We start from the raw sequence: 21,298 nt of genomic DNA, 5'->3' as shown, positions 1-21,298 counted from the left end.
TCTTGATTAGGCTATCCAAATGGGCTTTCTTGGCTATTATCCTATCCACAAAATATCATTTTCCTCCTATGGTTCTTTCACTCACTTAGCTTGATTCTCACTCACAGGTTTTGTCAGCTAAGTCAAGAAAGAATTCCCGTGCCTTACCTTCATCTATAAAGGATGTGAATCCCTCAAGGCACATAGACTCTATCATTTGTTTAGTTGGGTAATCAATACCCTCATAAATTATTTGACATAAATGCCATAAGTCTAGGCCATGGTGAGGGCATTCTTGAAGTAGATCCTTGAATCTCTCCATAAGTTTGGAAAAGGACTCACTAGGCTTTTGCCTAAACTGACTGATCACTTCTAAGCTTATTGGTCTTATGAGTTGGGAAAAAATTCTTAAGGAAGACAACTTTGAACTATTCCCATGAGGTTATGGAATTTATGGGTAACCCATATAACCACTTCTTAGCTTAGTCTTTCAATGCAAAAGTGATAAACCTAAGCTTAATAGCATCATCAGAAAGTTGTTGGATCTTAATTAGAACATATACCTCTTTAAATTTCCTTAGAAATAGGTATGCATCCTCAGAGATCAACCCATGGAAGTGGGGCAATATAGTGATGTATTGAGATTTGAGTTTAAAATTATTTCCATGGGCTTGTGACAGAACTATGCAGGAAGGTTGGGTTGTTCTAGCAGGGTAGAACCTATCTTTCTGAGATTTAGGTGGAGGGCTTTGCTGTTGGTCTCTCATATTGAAAGGTTTTAAAGAGAGCAAACGTATAGGGTCACTACTTGTTGGATCTCTTCTTTCTAATCGATTCTTAGTATTACGTACCTACCTAACACTCATGCAAACAAAAACTACCCACAACTAGAGTAAGACAAGCACAAAAGAATAGATAACAAAAATTTTTGTATGATTTTTTTTATTTTTTTTATCTTTTTGGGAGCTTACTGGCAGGGATCCGGGGTTGCTCAAGTCAATTCCTGAGGTACTACTATAGGGTGAAACCTGTCTTTATCATACTATAAGGCATGATGACCTCCACTGCTACAACTATTATTGCAAGTTGATCTTCTCAGAAATTCAATAAAAGAAAAGAAAAAATAAAACAAAGTAAACAAATCACTCCGATTTACCAAAAGAAAGCAAAAAATAACATGGAACTGTCTCCTCGGTAACGGTGTCAAAACTTGTTTGAGATTTTAAAATATAACCGTAAGCGTACGGATCAGTGTAACGACGGGTCGAACACAAGGAGAGTAGCCACTTTATTTTTTTTGCTTCTTTTAATAATGCGAAAGTGAACCGATTAATGATTGTAATCTAATTTTAATTACCGTCCTAAACATATGTATCTAAAATAACATCCTAACCATTCGTCATCTAAGAATTTAAAGACGCAAGCCACATAATTAAAATTAAATAAATAAATAACTAAAAATAAACAAACCCACACAATTAAAAAAAATAATAAAAGAAAAAAATACTGAAATAAAAATAAAGTAAAAGAAAGGGGATAAAGCTAGAGAGAGATTCACAAGTAGGTTTCTCTACTTAGCCCGAGGGATGCATCATAATATGAGCTTCCTACTTGACCAAAGAGTCACTCTTACAAGGGTTACTCTACTTGACTTTAGGAAAAGGGGGACAATTAAAATAAAAGTAATAAATTGATGGTTCTATGGCTAAGAGGGGCAAAGCCAACACATACACTAGCCATGAACCTTGGGGGAAAGGGATAGCAATAATGTAAAGACTGAAATTAAAATCCTAAATTAAGAAAGAAATGGTAGTTATAAGAGGGAATGAGAGGGGGGAGAGAAGACTACTGAAGGAGCTTACTTACTTGAACTTCAACTCTTGAACTGAAAACTAGATCGATTTGAGATACTACTAGTACTAAAAGTCAGATCTAGAATAAACCAAATCTGAAATTTCTAGTACTAGAGAAAACAAATGTGAAGAAAAAAAAAATTGAACTTGAAAGACATGCTTCATAGCTTGTTCTTGTTACCTAGAACTAAGCCTAGAACTAGAACTTAAAAATTACAACTTCGATTGCTTAAACAATAAAAATAAAAGACTGAATCAAAAACAAAAGTGCTTGCATTAATTGAATAAAAAGAACTTACAAAAGTTTTTAAAGCATAAACCTAGAACTAGAGCTAGAGAAAGAGAAAATTAGAGAAAAAGATAGAGCAATTAAAAAAAAACCCTAAAAAAAGAATGAAGTGTCTCCTCCCCTTGTGTTAATTCTATTATATAGAGAATGGGGGAGGGAAGCTAAAGATTTTAGCTTCTAAAAAAAAAAAAAAAAAATTTTTTTTTTTTATCTTGTTGATTAGGTGGAGGAGTGAGAAGATAGTGAATTGTAGGAAGTAGGGAATCTCCAATGATTTTGCTTCTTTTTTTCTTCTTTTATTTTTATTTTTTTCTCTCTTTTTCAAACGTGGGCAGCATCTTTGATGATTTTTTTTAATTATTTTTTTCCTTTCCTATTTTTCTCCCTTTTCTATTTTTCTCTTTATTTCCTTATTTCTCTCTCCTCTTGCATAAGAAACCCTTTGGCCGACCTCCTTTGAGTGATGAGTAGGAGAGAGAAAATATTCTAAAATAAAAACCTCAACAAAATGGCAGCTAAGAGGTTTGAACTTGAGACCTCCTAATAAGTAAGGGATTTTGCACACCATAACTCATCAATTACGCTAGGTAATTGTTGTTACCAAAAACGAATCTTCAATCACTTAAGGATGTGGTCCATCAATCCTTGTTTGCATTTGGAATATTCTTTATACTCTTGGGACAATTGCAGATGGGTTGGTTCTGCATCTCAAGTCAGTTATGATTCATTATTCTTTTTCTGGCCTGAAAAGAATAATCACTTGTATGGGTGACCAAACGAATGTGTACTTTTAATTGAACACGTTCATCTTGCTAAGAATTTCATCTTTTTCGCAACTATGAAAAGAAATAGGACCTCTTTACGTGTAAAATTGGAGATATAACACCTAATAGTCCTTAAGACCTTGAAAATATAAAACCTGCAAAAAAAAAGTAAAACCCAAGGTAGCTCCATTCTAAATATGTAGAATGCATGTTTTACTACCCTAGATTTCACACATAAATGTGCTCATCACTCATTGAACCTACCCCAGGTGGCCCAATCTCATTGAACCGGCCCCAAATGGCCCAATCTTCTTTAAATCGACTCTATGTGACCTAATCTCATTGACCAAATTCCCCAAGCTAGCACATAGAAGCCCAGTCAAGAAAAATTTAAGAATCAAATATTTTTTATCTTTTGAAAGATTGGAAGAGCATCAAATTTATTTTTGGTAATTGACTGTCCTAAATAGCCCAGATTGGTTCGAAAGACCCATCCTGGAGACCAAATCCCCTAGACTGGCACATGGAAGCTCAGCATAGGAAAAGTCAAAGATCAAGTACTAACATCTTTTACATGATTAAAAGAGCAGCGAATTTCTTTCCTACAATCGGTAGCCTAGGTAAGTCTTAAACTTTAAAGTAGTTAAGAGATATTACCTGTTGCATTTTCAACTCTGTCATTAATGAGCAAGATGGCGGCAGTATATGCTCCGGGTGACAAAATGTGATCATTCTTTTTTTTACCCTTCATCTGTTGGCACAGGCCTCGACAAAAGAGGGGCATTCTGTAGACACCCAATTTTGTCACCCTAATCCTGCTATGATGAATTGTGGATCTTTGACATAATTTCTTACTTTCGATCGACAGAGATGATAATTGATTGAGGTAATCTAACCAAGAAACATCCATACTCACCTAAAACCTTAGAAACGTTGTGCAAGAGAAAAGAAGGGTTCAATTATGATATTTCCTATATGAATGAATTCGGTCCTAGGTGACCATACGGATGCATAGTACTCGAAATTATGATTCCAATGATATATGATACCAACGATATATGATACATCAAAATCATACGTTGGGTTTCCTGCAATCACTCCTAGAAAATTACATCCTAGTCACGCGCACCCCACCCACCCCATTCGCCCATGGCCTACCTCGCACGCTCCAATGACCGAAGTGGTGAAGAGAGAATCTCTTCAGCCGCTAGTGCACTCTACACTATCCCGCTAGTGTACCCTACACCGCAACCTCCCATTGGTCCAAAAAGACATCTTTTTACCTTATTGGCCCAAAATTTTTACTTTTTCCCCATTGGCCAAAGAAATTTACCCTTCACTCAATTGATCCAAAAATTCATGTTTTCACCCCATTAGTTTAGAAAAACCACTGTTTCACCCCATTGGTTAAGGAAATTCTTCTTTCCTCCCCATTGGTTCAAAAAATCTACAAATACCCCCTCCCTTTGGTTTTTCACACTCAAGCCTCCTAGGAGCATCCATAGTAAAGAAAACTCTACCCTCTTTCCTCCCCTCCCACCCTTGAGGTTTTTCAAGTCTTCGGAGAGATCTTCATAAGATCCAAAGTGTTCTTCGGGCCTTTGAAATTCTTCAATCCTTTGTCTTCTTTGAGTGAGATTTTGGTGTAGGAAAAGTTTCCCCTTAGTCTCCTATCCCCACTTGAGGTTCTTCAAGTCTTCGGAAAGATCTTTCTAAGATCCGAAGTATTTTTCGGGCCTTCCAAGTTCCTCAACCATTTAGGTTTCAGCCTATCTTCAGCGGAAGCTCTATCGGAGTGCCATCTCAGCCTAGCTCTCCCATAGTCTATCCCCAGTGGAAGCTCTGCCGGAGTGCCATCTCAGCCTAGCCCTCCCATAACCTATCCCTAGCGGAAGCTCTGTCAGAGTGCCACCTTAGTTAAAATCCAAAAGTAGCCTATCCCTAGCAGAAGCTCTACCGAATTGATACAACAGTCAAAACCCGAAAGTAACTGTTCCTCGCCGGAACTCTATCCAAATATTACCACAGTCAGCATCTCTCGAAAAAGGAAGTTGGAGGTCAAGACCATATTCCCTTGAGCCAGGAGAATTCGAAAGACAGTTCGTGCTGTCACTAATCGGGGTTTCTCCCCTCTTGACTTGAAACAGGGGTCAAGCTTAGGTATAATTTCTTACCCAAATTAGCATAATGTAGACGTTATATTGATATTGTTTTAATGTATATAATTATTTAAATTCAGTTAATGTATATATGTGTGATAACTTAGCAATGCATACAGAATAAGAATAATTAAGGAAAATGGTTGTTCTTAAGCATCTAGTAGGAAGACTGGTCAAACCGGATATATTGGGTGCCTAACACTTCCCAATTCTACAACCTGACACGTACCTTAAATCTCTGGACAAGACCAACTTTCAGGCCCTTTTCTCAGGAATCTGGCCCACCCCCGGTCCTAGGCCCATAATCCTAGGTGGCGACTCCAAACCCTTTTGCATGATCTCAATCCCCCGTATTGGACCATCATCAAATCCCCGTCTCAATGACGACTTTTACACTCCTATGAAATAGGCCTTCACGTATCTCCAAGCGACTATACGGCGGTGCAAGGCCCACAGGTAAGCACACACGACACACCCCTCCCCAAGAAAGAGAAAGAGAGGAGAGAGGGTCGGGACCTCCGCAAAGGTCCCCTTGATTATTTTCATTCATGGTTGGTCCACCCCCATCTCCATGATGCCTATTTGGCCCTTCCTCCCCTCCCCCCGGGCTTTGGGGAAGAAGTGATAAAACCATCTAGTTTCCATCCTCTGCTTGGCAATTTTCTAAGAATTGTTTAGTTTCCAGGCCATATTCCCCACCACAGCTTCACTACTTGGAGAGCCCTCTCCACCCAACCCTTCCTCGTCTCCCCACACATTCCCATCTCTCCCTCCTAATGTCTGCGCTGGAATGGTTCCGAAGATACTAACCACTTATTCTTTAATTGTCCCTTCTCTTCCAAACTTTGGAGGAACGTTCTCAAAGCTTGTTGGCCTGTTAGGAGAAAGATTCTCCCTCTCTAGGGGACGGATTTGGATCAACTGCTAGGTCCTCTATTTGTGATGTTGCAGGTAAATTTGCTTTTTGCACCGCCATAAACCATATTTGGATGAAGTGAAATCTTCATAGATGGACTTCCAACTCCTATTCTTTTGATATGATTTGGAAAGTCATATATTTGGATGCTAATTCTGAGCTAAAGATGTTGCACCCCCACCTTGGCACGAACTCCTCAAGGAACATGCTTATTATTATCTCCTAGAGCTCCACCTTGTATCTCTCAAACCATGTGTGAGTTGTTTCTTTTCCTTTGCCCTTCTTTGCCCCCTAGGGGTTGTATATAACCCCCTCCCACCCTTTTTCTCCTTCCTATTTGGTAGTGAATATATTTATTCACCCAAACTTAATTTCAATGGCATAGATCTAATGATTCAGAATGGCTGAATAGATTCTTCCTTGACCACGGATGTAGGAAAACTCGATTCTTTCTTTTTTATGAATATTTCTCATGTTTATTATAGAGCGAGTACAAGAAAAAAGAGAAATTATCACCGAGTAGCTAACCATGAGGAACTTAAGTTACCAGCCATTCATTCAGTCCAAAACATATGTACGCACAGCATAAAGCCATGGGATTTGGAAGCCCCCGCAATCCACGCCAATAAGACTGTCGGAGGGCAGTGCACATCACAGGCAGTATTCCGGGCATAACCATCACTGCACCCTTCTGTGTCTACAAATATAAACCATAGTAAGATTCACTCAATAATCTCAACTACGAGAGTAATGCACTCATGGAATGTGGCTACAGAGAATTCCATTTACAGGTACCATCATCTCCATAACATCTAGGCATACAATTTCTACAAGAGAGGCTAGCTCAGTAGAGAAGTAATTTTACAACATATTTACATACCGAGTACAATTAGTGACATAGAAACCTGACCAACCCCAAAACCTATGTTAGTTTCATAAGTTACATAAAGAAACCAAAAAATTACAACAATTGAGACATAAGATCCAGAGAGTTGGGCATCAGCATTGTAGAATACAGGGGTATGTGCTAGCTACTTGTCTAGGCCTTGTATATGAAGGCGATCAAAAGTTTGCTTTCATTAGCTTTCCTCTAGGCTTGATTTTGATGTTGACAAATGAACTCTCTTGCTCAACCTGGATGTAGTCCCTTGTTTTAAGAACCTGCAAAGATAAAACACATCAACATAAACATCAAGCATCAAATGGTAACAAGGAAATTATATCTTCAATTTTTGTTTCCTGAGAGAAATAACCAAAATTGAAAACATATTTTCGCTCGGAAGGGAGAAAGCATGGAACAATAGCATCTGGATTGACCAACATATTATAAGGTCGAGGCAGCAGATCCATCATACTAAGGGACCCTGCCACCAATCACATGCTATAAATCAGCAACTTCAACTAAACAGCCTTCTAAGACCTATACAAGAGCGTAAGAGGACCTTGCAATAGGCCTTCTTATGTGCCATCAGACTAAATGACAGCTACCTTGGATTCATAGAATTCTTCAATTTATAAATATGAAAAAAGAAAGTAGAAGACAGTAAATATTTTAGTTGAATGAAATCAGCAGTATTTTAAGTGCAAACTTTTATGTTTCTCTTTATTTCTCAACGGATTCTATTGTTCAAGTCATTAGCCTACTTTCATATTCAGATCTACACTGATGTCAAGACTTGGACAAGACTAACCACAGGTAACACTCGGCCCTTACAATCATAACAACAACAGCAACTACTCGGCCTTTTCCCAATTAAATGGGATCGGCTACATGGATCTGCGAGAGGTTAAAATAAAAGGACACAGAATAAAGGGAAAAATAAAAGAAGATGACGCAAAAATGAAAGAAACAAAGCAACCACAGGAACATCCCCCCTAAATTCGGTTGGCAACATGGACCTTTGCCCTCCAAACAGCTCTGTTTGAGACTTTGAGGTCATAATAGAGTCCAGACCTATCCTTTGAATGTCTTCTCACACAACATACAAAATGCATTAAGTTCAAGGAGGCTATAACTGTTATGGCTAGATCAATAAGGTTCTTGAGCCACAAGTTCCATATATTCGCAGATCTGTGCTCTCCTTCCTCTCTTGATCTCATTTTTTCAGTGAAGCAGCCAATTCCGGGTTCCAAGTTTAATCCTAGCTTGCAACATTCATCAATCAGCCTGTTAATCCATCAATAAATCATAATAATCGATCTTTATACCAAAATTCCCTGAAGTCAACTAAACCAATCCTTTTCCTATTATTAAGCCATTACACTGAAACCCTTTTTTCAAAAGGAAAAACCATTAGATTCAGTAAGCTCATCTACTGCGCTCTCATATATTACATTCGAATGAAGAGGAATATGAGACGGTTTCAGAAACAGATCTTCAACAGATTTGGGACTCAAATGTATTTTGAGGTCCATCAGCAATCTGGTACTCAAGTTGGAGCTTGCCATGATTCTCCATTCAAAAGACATTTGGTGCAGTCTTGGGATATTCAAGTCCATTTTATCTCTGGTATTAAGAGGATTAATTGAGGCGTTTTTTCCCCCCTTCAAGGCTTGCAGCACCTTTCTCTCAATCTCTTGAATAAGATTCATACAACAACAACAACTCAGCCTTATCCCAACTAAATGAGGAAATGAACACAACACAACAAATCAGAAAAATTTGACCTAAAGGGGATCAGCTACATGATTCTTGCCTTCCAATCATATATCTATTCAATGTCATACTTGGGATAAGACCTAAACTATGCATGTCTTTCCTCACTTCTTCTACAGTTGTTCCATGGAATCAGTGCAGGTACATTAGCAAGTATTATAGTGCCTTTAAGGGAATGTGGAAAGAACCTAATGTCTATCAACTTCTCACCACAGACCTGGAACTATAGAAGATACGAAGAGCTGAGTTTCAGGTTGCACAATTCTTAGCTGGGTTGAATCCTGAGCTGCAGCCAGTTGAAGTAAGATTCTTGGTGAGAAAGTGCCTCTTTGAATGAGGCATTTTCTCACATTCAGCATATTGTCTCTCCTCACACCAAAGCTGATTCGTCCCCCTCTTCTAAGAAAAGCTCTGTTGTTTTTATTAGTAGTGGTGGATGGTTGAAGCTCTAGCTAGTTTCGGGGAGGACGTGGATGTGGTACAGGTGGTCATAGTGGACAGCAGACGAACCAGACTTGACATAGTAAACATTGTGGCAAGTCACCATATAGTTAATAACGTTGGGAAAAACAAGGTAAGCATCAATGGGCCCAGCGATTACCCAATACGGCAATGCCTAATGGGAGTACCAACATGGTGTCATCTGGTGACACTAATCTTGTCACTTAATCTAGAGCTAGTACATCAGGATCTTTGTCTCATGATGATCAAGTCACTCAGTTATTGAAGCGTATTCAGCAGCTTGAGTCATCCTTTTCCTCATCCACAGCTACATTGGCCCATACAGGTACAACTGCATTTTTTACCACCTCATCTCCCACTTCTTGGGTCATTGATTATGGTGCCTCTAACCAAGGTTCAAGGTATTGGGTTTCGACCCTTGGGGAGACCAAAATTTCGGTCAAAACCTGGGAAATTTCGAGGAAACCAAGGAATTTTTCCCGATTGGGTAGAAACTTTGGTTTCAACCCCCAAAATATGTTTTTTTGGCCTAATTTTTTGTGTACATCCTATTTTAGACATTTCTGACACATTCACATAATTATTTTCATAGAAAAAACACGTTAAGTCATACTTGTGGGGTGAGCCAAAAGTTTGGTAATGTACGTTGATGTTGTTGAGTCGTTGACTGAAAGTTTGAAACTACACTACATAAGTACATAGTCTACACTATATATAGTCTACAATCTACATAAGTACATAATACATAATACAAAGGATCCAAAATAAATAATAATATTACATTATAATGAGTTATCTCTCAACACTCAACACTCAACAATCAAGTGACTCAACATTCAACACTCGACACTCAACACTCAACTAACATATAAAAAAATTTACATCATTCTACTCTATTGACAACTATATTTTAAAAAAAAAAAAAATGATTTTTGGGGATGATGGGACTTACCTTTTTTGTCCAAGCTGCCTTCCTTATGTAGATTTTGCAAGATCCAAACTTAGATTAAAGTTTTTTGTGCACAAAGGGGGAAATCTTGAGTGTTTCCCAAAGTTTCCCACTTCACCAAAAAAGAAAAAAGAAAAAAAAAAAAAGGGAGAAGGTCGAATTTTTTAGAATAGAAGACTTGGTTTCCCTTAAAAGCATTTTATATAAGGGCCTGGCTCGACCCAACCAACTGGTTCAGTCAAAATGTGGGAATTTTTGTCGAAACATGCCGAAACCTCACAGGCTATATGGTATCGGAGTCCTGAGATACTGTCAAAATGTGGAAAATTTTGACGGTATCGATGGAAACATAGTTGTCACGGCGTCAAATCGATCCAAGGCGGTGAAGGGGTGGCTAATCGATTTGGCAATGAATAGCTCGTTATTGCATTGCCATGGCGGTCAAATTGCCCATGTGTCATTTTTTATTTTCCCTATTTTCTAAAGTTATTTAGTATGCTATTTTTTTACTTCCCCTATTTTCTAAAGTTATTTAGTATGCTATTTTTTTACTTCCCCTATTTTCTAAAGTTATTTAGTATGCTACAAGCCTACAATATATACCCTATAACATATAAAACCAACATTAAGCAACATCAAATCATCAAAAATCAACATAGCCCTATCAAAATCACCCTGCATTTTACAAAAAATCGATTGCCTAGTGAATCAGGCGTGACCTGGCGTCCATGGCGGTGCCATAGCGAAGCCTATCAGCCAATGGCGACCGCCATTTGTGAGTCATGTAAATCGTAGCACTGCCATGAACTTCTTTTTCTGCCAGGACGCCAAATCGCCGCCTAGGCGACGCCATGACAACTATGGATGGAAACCTTGAACCATGCCTCTAACCATATAAGTGGGTAAGTCAAGTTTGTTTTCCTCTCTTTATAAGTCTCAGTATCCATCCAGTGTTATTCTTGCTAATGGTTCTCTACCCGAGTGGCTATGGTACAATGTTCTCTACTTCTTCCATACCCTTTTATCTTCTACCTTTCATGTTCCTCAATTACCTTTGAATCTTTTATCGTCAATTCACCAAATTACTAAATTTTTTTGTTGTATTCTAGCCTTTTTTGTTGTCTTACAAGATCTTCGGAGAAGAAGATTGGTGGAGTGCGTGAGTATGATGGGGTGTATTATCTAAATTGTTGCATCTTCTACAGGAACTACTACTACCTCTAGTACTATTCCCCCCATTCAATGGCCTTTTCAGTTAGAACATTTGTTACTGTCCAAAATTCAACACATGATTCCTAGTTGCATGTCCATGTCTCGCCTTGAGTCCTAAGCATGTGAGCTCTAGAAGAATTGTTACACCCGTGCCCTAATCCAGTTATTTTTAAATTCTTTAACAGATGATGCACTAGAACTTAACAGCACCAGCGACCACTGGATCGCAGCAATTTCTCGTGAAGAAGGAAGAGATGATTCTACTAGTTAGTGTAGATCATGTTAGTCTAATTGGAGGGGATTCAAACCTCCGAGACCTCAAGGGTAAGTAACCTAACACTATGGATTTCATCTAATTAAGATAGTCATGCTCTACTCAGAGTATACAGACCCTTGAAAGAACCCCATAAATGCTTGGGCAAAGACAGGAGAAATCCCAGCCAAAAATGTACACAGTAGGGTTCAACGGCTAATCACAACCAGTGAATCACTCCGTGGTGCTGTACAGTCCAGATTACATTATTTGATTGTGGGGCAGCTAGAAGGATTGGATCTACTACCTATTACACATACGCTTAAGATAGGAGATTTACTCTCTCTCTCTCTCTCTTACTAAAATTTAGTTGGAGATTTGATGGAGTCTCATTTCTTAGGACTTGGTTGGGGGTTTAGGTAAGAAAAACCTTTCCATATTACATACTCTTATGCTATAATTAACAATGGTGAAATTCCATTTTAATATCTCTTTCTCTCAATCCTATTTCTAGTAAGACCTAGGACAAAGCTTGGATTTTGGATTTAGCGAGAGCACAATGCATGGGTATTGAATGGCATACATTCCTTGTTAGTAAGATTAATCTATGCATGCAGCCCAAATTTCAATTATGAATTTAAAATAGAAAACTCATCTATTTGGGTTTAAAACAAATAAGTATTAAACCTCATTTAACTGTATAGAATCTCAATAGATCATAGACACCCAAATGGGACCACTTGCCCCAAGGAAGAAATCTGGGCAAAGATCACACCTTCGGGGCCATTGACCAGTGAATAATTTCTCAGGTTCCAAAGCTACTGGTGAACACCCACCAGAGGGGCACCATCCACCGGTGGCATCTGCTGAAATCATGTTTTAGAAATGACTTAGGGGTTTGATAGGAAATTCAATAGGGGTATTCTAAGAATAAAACTAACAACATTAACACACCTATTGGCTAGGTCAGAACCAAGTTTTGCAGTGAGGCTACGGGGACTATTTCACTTATTTCATAGGAAGGTGAGTGGGTGTTGTGTCTTAATTTACAGTGTTTCTTTTATTTAATTATTTATGTATGCTCACAATGATTGTATAATTCTTGTCTCAATGATTATAAAACTTTCATTATGTTATATATTTTGAGATTTATGTGACTAATGTGGTTAAAGTGAAAATGTGGCATAAGGTACTAAGTGCTTAACAGGAGATCGTATGTATGAAAGTGCAACAGATCTTGGGTGAGGAACACGATGTGGTTGAGGGTGGATTCCGGTACCGTGTTCCCATGTATGAATTATGGTTGAATGTATATGTGCATTTGGTGTGTTGTGTATATAACATGTAGAAACATGCGGTTAGGAATAACATACCTAGTGCTACGACCCCTTGCCAACAGGGGGTAAGGTGTTGGATTACCCATGCGGTAGGTCTGATGAACCTTTCCGATATACCACGTCCGCAGTAAGATGTGATTGTTACTAGAGGCGAACATAGCCCAGCATCGCCGATGGTAATTCTGGTGCTATGGCATGCTAGGATGGGGGTTATCAGGGTATATTGGGAGACCAAATGTCGCATTCCGGGATCGACAGGCTTCTAATCGCAACTAGGGTTTGTATAATTAGGTGACATACGTCGCATTCCAAGACTAGGGATACTACCTAATGTGTTGCAGTAGAACTTATACCAATTTTGACTTAGTTGTTGTTTAGGTTATTTTTATAAAATGAACTAATGCACCGCATCATAATATCTATAGTTGAACATGAATTGCATCATTACTGATTGTGTATGCTTGCATGCTCCCACCCCTCACTGGGCTTAGTGAAGCTCATCCCACGACGTGTTTTCATTTTAGATGGTGGCATAAGTAATCAGGTGGCAGCGAGTGGTGAGACACCTACTTTTATAGTTGATGATTGGTGGGTACTGGAGTATGAGGAGCATGATCCTGATTGTGTCTGTGAGAACTATGCCTATGGTGCACCATGAAGATGATGAAGATCATGTTCTATGTTTTTTTATTATTTTGTGTAAATGTTGATGTAAGGATTATATAAAAGTGTGAGTCATACATTTTGTTCAGAACAACTTTTGTAAATATTTATGTTATAATATAGAAAATCACTAGTTTTATATGTACAAGTATGACTTCATACCTTTTCCACTGATTTTTCGATTAATCTTGCATTTAATTGTGAAGTATTGCATTCATGATTCTAAAGGATTGGCTGGACATATGGGTATGTCCATGTTACATGCCTGTATCTTAGTGAAAGTGGGGTGTGATAAGAATCATCATTTGTCTTTTCCTTCTAATAGTGTTTAGTAGTTCACCTTTGTTTTCCATAGTGCATTCAAATATTTAGGGTCAATCTTAGGTCAAAAATTGGTTAGGATTTTTCTTATTTTGTCACTTTGGTTGATGATCATTCTCAATTGACATGGTTGTATTCGTAGACCGTTCGTAATTTCTAAATGTTTTGAAAGCATTTTATGAGGAAATAAAGACATTATAGAATTTTTTCTTTAAAAATTTCAGCATGAAAATGCTTTTGAATATACTCAGAATGAATTTCATCTTCTTTTATTCCTAAGCATGGTATTATTCATCAAACGAGTAGCTCTTATACTCAGCAGAATTGAGTGGCTAAGAAAAAAATTAACACTTACTGCAGATTGCTCATTTCCTATTTATTCATATAAATGTTCCAAAATGATTTTGGGTAAATGTTGTTTTAACCATCAAACTAAATCTTGGTCGAAACACGCAGTTTCAGACAAGATATCTTGGTTTCAACAAGTATCAAGATGAAACCTAAGGTCGAAACTAGTTCGCACCAGATTTCGACTGTTTCAGTAGCTTTGACATGGTTCGACCACTTTCAACCAAAACTTGGTCTAACCATCCACTTAAAGTCCCATATCTCCATCTAAACCTGTCTTATTTCGACAATTTTCAACCGAGAGCTACTATATCGCAGCTTTTGACTCTTAAGAGTGAAAATGGAAGTCAGCTACGAATGAGGAAATGGATGCCCAACCATCTTACCAGACAGACTCTAGGGGACTTACCTCCAGGTAAGGAACTTGTGAAGTGTTGATGGATGTATACTACTAAGTATAATCATGATGATTCTATCAAGTGGCTAAAGGCCTGTTTGGTAGCTAAGGGATGTACTCAGAGCTATGATGTGGACTATTTTGAAACCGTTTCGACTATGCTCATCTCAATTCAGTTGATGTGCTTATTTCTTTAGCTATGAATTTTGAGCAGCCATTGTATCAATCGGACACCAAGAATGCATTTTGATATGATGATTTTCTTAAAGAGGTGTACATAGAGTAAACTCCTAGGCATGTTGCTCAGGGGGAGAATGCTAGTAAAGTTCGCAGGTTAAGGCAATTTATGGTCTGAAACAGTCACCCAAAGCCTAGTTTGATAAGTTTAGCTCAATTTTTACTCAATATAGATTCGCACAATGTTGTTTTGATCATTCAATCTTTGTTTGTCACCATTACATGGTTACTGTCTCAATTGGGGGTGTAAGTTTGGCCCTGACCCTCGAACCCATCCTGGCCCGCCCTGAGCTTGAACAGGGCCTGTGTTGGGCGAGGGTTGAGGCCCAACCCAACAGGGTTGATATATCAAAAAATAAACAATAAAAGATTGCAAAATACTCATACATATATATATATATATATATATATTAGTATCAGCATAGAGCTGTAATAGAGATCCTTTCCAGATGTTACCACAATACCACTTGGAATTAGAAGTTGTTGGGATTTGCGGCTGGGATTTGCTGCCCCAAATCGAAGGGCTTAAATTGGACTCATGTTGAACTTTTGATTCCCTATGGTCAAGGCCAATCAGGTTTAGCCCAGCCTAGCTGTGACTCAAGGTTAGAGTTGAATTTTTCAGGCCCTAAGTTAGAGCTGGCCTGTGCTTAGGCCCAGTTAAGGGGACTCAGGGTTGGGCTAGGGTTTTACAACACCTGGCCCAACCTGACCCTGTTTCACCCCTAGTCTTAATCGTGTGTGTTGCTGGCATTATTATACCTGGTAGTGACAGTAGTGATTCCTCTGGTATTGCAGAGGTTAAATCCTCTTTACAAAGCATTTTCTGATGAAGGTCTTGTGTGCCCTCCAGTATTTTCTTAGGATTCGAGTGGTCCAGCGTAAGCAGGGAGTTAGTCTCTCACAATGGAAATATGTTATGGATCCTCTGTCAAACTGATTTCTACTCCATTTGTCTCCTCTTCTGGGAATCAACTTGTTGATATGTTCACCAAAGTTTTGTTTCATCCAGCCTCTTTTTCCAAGCTTGGCATGGGAGATGTATATGCTTCAACTTGAGGGGGAGTGTTGAGAATGATGTTATTGTGCTGAGTACTACCGCAGGGGTAGTGTGTGGTTTAGGGTTTAGGGTGTGTGTGTGTGTGTGTGTGTGTGTTGTTAAAGGGATACTCTTGTCCTACATTATTTTCTAAATATCATATATATACTATAGAGCTTACGGTTAGAATATTAAGCCAAACCATGAGCCTGATTATCTTCTTCAAGGCTTGAGACACATTTCTCTCTTATCGTTTTCTCTAACTTTTGAATATTGTTTCAAGGAGCACATGGATTAAATGTCTTTTCTGATCACCAGTAAAGATTTAAGTTGGGTTTTGTACTAACAGTTATTTTTCGGTTGGGCTACACAAGATATACTCTTAGCATATCCGAACAAATTTCATTTACATTTTGGCTATTAATCATGATACCTGAATTCGGCAGGTTAGAAATGATTAATTCCCTATATAGGTACTAATCTACCGGACAGTGTGGTCATAAGTGCTTCACATGAATAATGAAGCATTTTCTTAAAAGGGTATAAGTTAATATGGCATTGCAGTTTGCAAAATTTTAACACATGCACCAAACACACTGAACATTGGTTACTTTACATACAAGTTGTTATAGTGGGGACCAGTGTGGAGCGTAAATAATAATGTGAATTATCCCACAGATAGTTCCTATTTAGCATGGAAGTGTTACTCAATTCAACAGAAACATTCCGTTATTTGTAAGTCCTTAATGACTTGCATATCTTAATTATAAATTAGCAATCTGAACCCTCCATCTTAGCTGGCTGAAGGCAATAGTTGTACCAAGCAAATGATTCTAACCAATGAAGAATACTTCAATTCCAAACATTAGATATCCATGATCTAAATCTTACAGTGAATTCACGTCTCATTAGCCCATTTTGGTTAATGGGCCTACTTACGGTGTAGGGCAACTCTTGTATCCCGTATCCTTTTTATTTCCTTTCTTCCCTCAATATACTGATATCATTAGAAGCCATTTCATGGAAGCTGCTGCTAACCCATAGTGACTAGAGGCCAAGATGGAGTGACTGATCTTTGTTATCTTTTATTTTCCTTTTCCTTCTTTTTTTTTTTTCTAACATCTTCACACTGGGGAGGAGAATTTTTTTCTGGAACAACCAAAGAGTTCTCTAACAATAGTCCTCTAATAAATAGTCTAGTAATGGACCATGAACAAGGAGGAATTATCACTCAAGATGCAATTAATAATCCAAAATCTGATGAAGTAAGCAAAGAGATTTAATGAAATTACCAGAGTCTCAAAAAACATCCTAGCTGATTCTTTCCGCGTTTTACCAGCCAGGAGGTGGTCCATACGAACAACTTCTCTTTCATGGCCAGCGTCATCGAACAAGGTTTGGAGATACCTAGCAACAGCCCTATTGGAAAAAGGAAACACATCAACTAAAGAAAATAAAGGTAAAACCTTATGACTTGTGGGAAATTGGTACACCCTAGTCCCTCCCGTCTGGCTCATGCAGTGGGGAATAGCCATACATGGCCTCCTTTGTCTGCCTTCTTGACAGTTATTTTCCTAGAAGTCCAACACCACTTTACATGATCTAACATCAAGAAAAAAACCCACCTTGTACGGGAAGACCAACCACTGTTCTCAAAAAACTCTTCAGCACTTGGCATATTGTTGTCCTCTTCTTCAGCCGCTTCATCATCATCTACATTAAGAAACTCTGCATGAAAGGAAATCCTCTAATAAGAAGAAAATGTTGAAATAAAAACAAAGACAAGGCAGAAAAATGTTTGGCATGGTAAGATTGATATGTCAACTGAACTTGCTCTTAAGATACGAAATGTATTATCTTATGGGAATGTGTTCACTGTTCGGGAGCACAGACTGGGGGTGCACAATGACCACTGCTCTCCTCCTGGACGATACCTGAGCGTGCGCTCTCATTGGCCAGGAGCGGAGGGGCCACACTCCCAGACGAGTTAATTTTCCCTTATCTTTATTTTGTTACTAAATAAGGGAATAAAGACTGGGAAGAGCTCTGTGTAAAAGAGGTTTGATTCGATAGTTTGACATTTTTTTTTTTTTTTTAAATTTGGGAAGAGAATGTTAGACAGTTCAGTAGTATATCATTTGATTTAAAATCATTTATTGAAGGGAACAAAGGGACGAAAAGAACACCTTCAAAGTTTCTCTCATTGATTAATGGGATATTTATTAGCCCCTTAATTGATGAATATTAAGTAGTCATTCATTAATAGATAATTATGTTTCAATCTTTTGAAAGGTTACGATAATTAAAAGGATCATGAATGTCATAATTTCTAAATTTTGAAAGTCTAAATTATCTTTGGGAGAGTGTTTCCTGTCCAGGAGCATACTCTACGCCAGCAGGAAACACCCACTCACAGCCCCCCCTTGGTATAATTTAAGGGGAGGGGGGGAGGGAGGTCATTACACGGGGCAAGGAGAGTGACAGACACAGCTGTTGGGTGGCATTGGGTACCTCCTGGACAGCAAACACCATCCCATTTTTACGAAATCGTATCCATATACTTAATTAAACAATTGGTTAATAGTTATTACTTATTAGGATTAGCTTGCCAAAAGCAGAAGGATAATCATGAATACGCTTTCTATTGACAGTATGAGAAGCTGGGACAAATTATTTCCGTAGGTCATTGGGTAGGCTTGGCAATTGAACCGAGTAGGACCAACCTGAGGCTTGCTTGACAACGGCATCTTTCTTTTCAACTTCTCCCTTTAACATGACAAACTGAAAGCCCTTGACAGTGGACCTTGGCAAGTCAAAGAAAAAGGCTGATGAGGAGCATATCTCCAGGCAACCACTAGACCAACCACCACCTGCAACAATGTCCGATACCTAGTATAAGCCTTCCCTGATGTCCGACACTCAGTGGTTCCCTCCACCGGACTAAACCTTCCTCCACCTCCCCTCGACCCTCCATCAACCTCCAACTAATATCCCTCCTGTCTTCCCCTACTGGCCACTCTGAACCTCTTCCTTGGGAACTCCCTATTCCACTCTCGTTCCTCCAACAACTGCTTCTCCCTCCACCATATCTCCCCCCTCTTGTAAACAAACAGAAAGTGGGCCTTTGCCCTTCTGACCTCCTCTCTATGGAAATAGCAAAATGGGAACACTGCCTAGTAGGGCACTTTTTGGTTAGCAGACCCCTTCCCCATCGACAAAACCTCTCTTTCCAAGCAATTGAGACCCCCTGGTTTCCTTGACACTTTCTTGCTTGACAACAGCATCTTTTCCTTTCAACTTCTCCCTTGAAGATGAAACTCAAAGCCCTTGAAGGTGGACCTTGGCAAGTGGGGAAATAACCCATTTTCTTAAGACAATGGAACCAGCATACCAAGCTTCACAAAGTAGATCTCCAAACTATCCCTCTTTGGGTTGTCCTCCCCAACCTCCCTCTTCATTATTGGTGTGCTCAAGGCATTGGCATAATTGGTTCGATCGTTGGCATCCCTCTTCTCTAATTCCAGAACAAGAAAAAAGATCTCTTTTTTGCCTGTATTTGTGTTGAAGCTTCTGCTGAAGCAATTCCTCCCACTATGGTCACAATCATGGATGAGAAAGGTCATGCTTTCCAAAAAGCCATTACGACTGGATCCCACTGCAATGTCTTTTATGCAAAGTACTTGGTCACCAATCTGAGAAATGCCCCCTTCGCCCTGCTGATATTGATGCCCACCAATCCATGGTTACTGTCACTGCTCCCAACCTTGCTGCTACCCAAGGAGACGGTTCTTTTGCTGCTTCCTCCAGTGGTTGGCCCCAAGGCCGCTCCTTATACACCCTCTTCGCATCACTTCGACAGATCCTCTTCCCTACTTGTAGTAGATGCCTGAGTCGGCGTTCTTCCCGGCAGCCTGCTTCAGCCCTTGAAACCTCTCGTTGCTCCTCCATGGCTTCTGATGACTCTTCATCAAACCTTCAGTCCATGGTGCTTTCCCTATCAGTCACAAACCCTTTGAAATCTCGGGATCCCCCCACTCCAGAATGGAAAGCCCTTCTCCAGCAGCCCCACCTCTTCGTTTGATGTCTGCTACTGAGAACTCCTGCCCCTCTCCCATTGGCACCCCGAAAACCACATCAATCCCTATCCTTTGGCCTCTTCTACTCCTCACGCTTCTGCCATAGCCGCCTCCTCTCTCCATTCGCTCGGATCTCATCTTTTCCAGCCGGAGCTTTTTCCTCAACCCCTCTCAAATCAAAGGAATTAATCAGACTGTCCTTTGCCTAATTGGGTTCTTGTACCATTGCCTACTGACAAGAAGGCTATTGGCTGTCGTTGGGATTATGTGGTTATGGTTAACCCTGATGGGTCCCTTGCTCGTTCGACGGTTACTCGGGAAGGGGTATGCCCAAGTTTATGGTGTTAACTATATGGATACCTTCTCCCTTGTTGCCAAGTTGGCCTCTGTTCGTGTTTTGATATCTATTACGGCTTCGTCTCATTGGCCATTGCTTCAACTTGATGTGAAGAATGCGTTTCTTCACGGTGATTTGCATGAGGAGGTGAATATGGAGCAACCTCCAGGGTTTATTGTTCAGGGGGAGTGTGGAAAGGTCTGCAAGCTCAAGAAGTCCTTGTATGGGCTGAAACAGTTCCTCGTGCATGGTTTGGTAGTTCATTGATGTGGTTTGTGTATTTGGACTGACAAGGTGTGACAGTGATCATTCCATGTTCTACCGGAAGTCTGGCGCAAGGAGGATATTCCTGGTTGTTTATGTTGATGACATTGTTATTACCGGAGATGATGTTTAAGGAATCCAAAGTTTCAAAAGCACATTTGCAGCAACACTTTCAAACTAAGGATCTGGGAAGGTTGAAGTACTTTCTAGGGATTGAATTCGCTCAGTCAAGGAAGGGAATTTCTCTGTCTCAAAGAAAGTATATTTTGGATTTACTTCCAGAAACTAGCATGCTAGGGACCAAACCCCTTGACACTCCAAAGGATCCAAATGTGAAGCTTAATCTGAAGGAGGTGATGTCTTAGAAGACCCTAAGAAATACAGGAGGTTGGTGGGAAAGTTGAATTATTTGAGTGTGACTCAACCTGACATTGCCTTCCCTGTCAGTGTTGTGAGTCAGTTTCTTTCATCCAAACGAACTTCACATTGGGATGTCGTTGTTCGTATCCTGAGATATCTTAAGAAAGCTCTAGGATATGGTCTGTTGTACTTTAATCATGGACATAATCATATTGAAGGTTTTTGTGATGCTGATTGGGCTGGTTCTCCGGTTGTTAGGAGGCAACTACAAGATACTACACTTTTATTGGTGGAAATCTTATCTTGGAAAAGCAAGAAACACGCTGTTGTGGTGAGGTCTAACACTGAGTGACCTGAGCCTGAGTATCATGCTATGGCTCATGTCATTTGTGAGTTGATGTGGATAAAGCAGCTTTTGACGGAACTC

General features: G+C 39.4%; 1 protein-coding gene and 1 non-coding gene across 6 annotated transcripts in view; one reads left to right on the top strand and one right to left on the bottom strand.

The window, feature by feature from the left end:
• Window positions 1-254: 254 nt before the first annotated feature.
• On the top strand, window positions 255-359 carry LOC122077621. Its single transcript, XR_006139868.1, has one exon. It is a non-coding gene; the product is annotated as a small nucleolar RNA R71 (small nucleolar RNA).
• A 6,322-nt stretch (window positions 360-6,681) lies between these two features.
• Window positions 6,682-21,298, bottom strand: part of LOC122077370 (sister chromatid cohesion 1 protein 4-like) — a 68,494-nt gene continuing 53,877 nt past the window's right edge. For 4 of the 5 annotated variants that reach the window (XM_042643304.1, XM_042643302.1, XM_042643305.1 and 1 more), the window contains 3 exons: window positions 17,460-17,562; window positions 17,127-17,253; window positions 6,682-7,121 (listed from right to left, as the gene is read on the bottom strand). In XM_042643304.1, the coding sequence (XP_042499238.1) occupies window positions 7,023-7,121; window positions 17,127-17,253; window positions 17,460-17,562 (329 nt within the window). In that variant the 3' untranslated portion in view covers window positions 6,682-7,022. The remainder of the gene's footprint in view (window positions 7,122-17,126; window positions 17,254-17,459; window positions 17,563-21,298) is intronic. The other variant, XM_042643303.1, reaches the window with a different exon arrangement.

This window comes from Macadamia integrifolia, chromosome 4, assembly GCF_013358625.1.
Source record: "Macadamia integrifolia cultivar HAES 741 chromosome 4, SCU_Mint_v3, whole genome shotgun sequence".
Lineage (NCBI taxonomy): Eukaryota > Viridiplantae > Streptophyta > Magnoliopsida > Proteales > Proteaceae > Macadamia > Macadamia integrifolia.
This window is presented reverse-complemented; position numbering and strand designations above follow the sequence as displayed.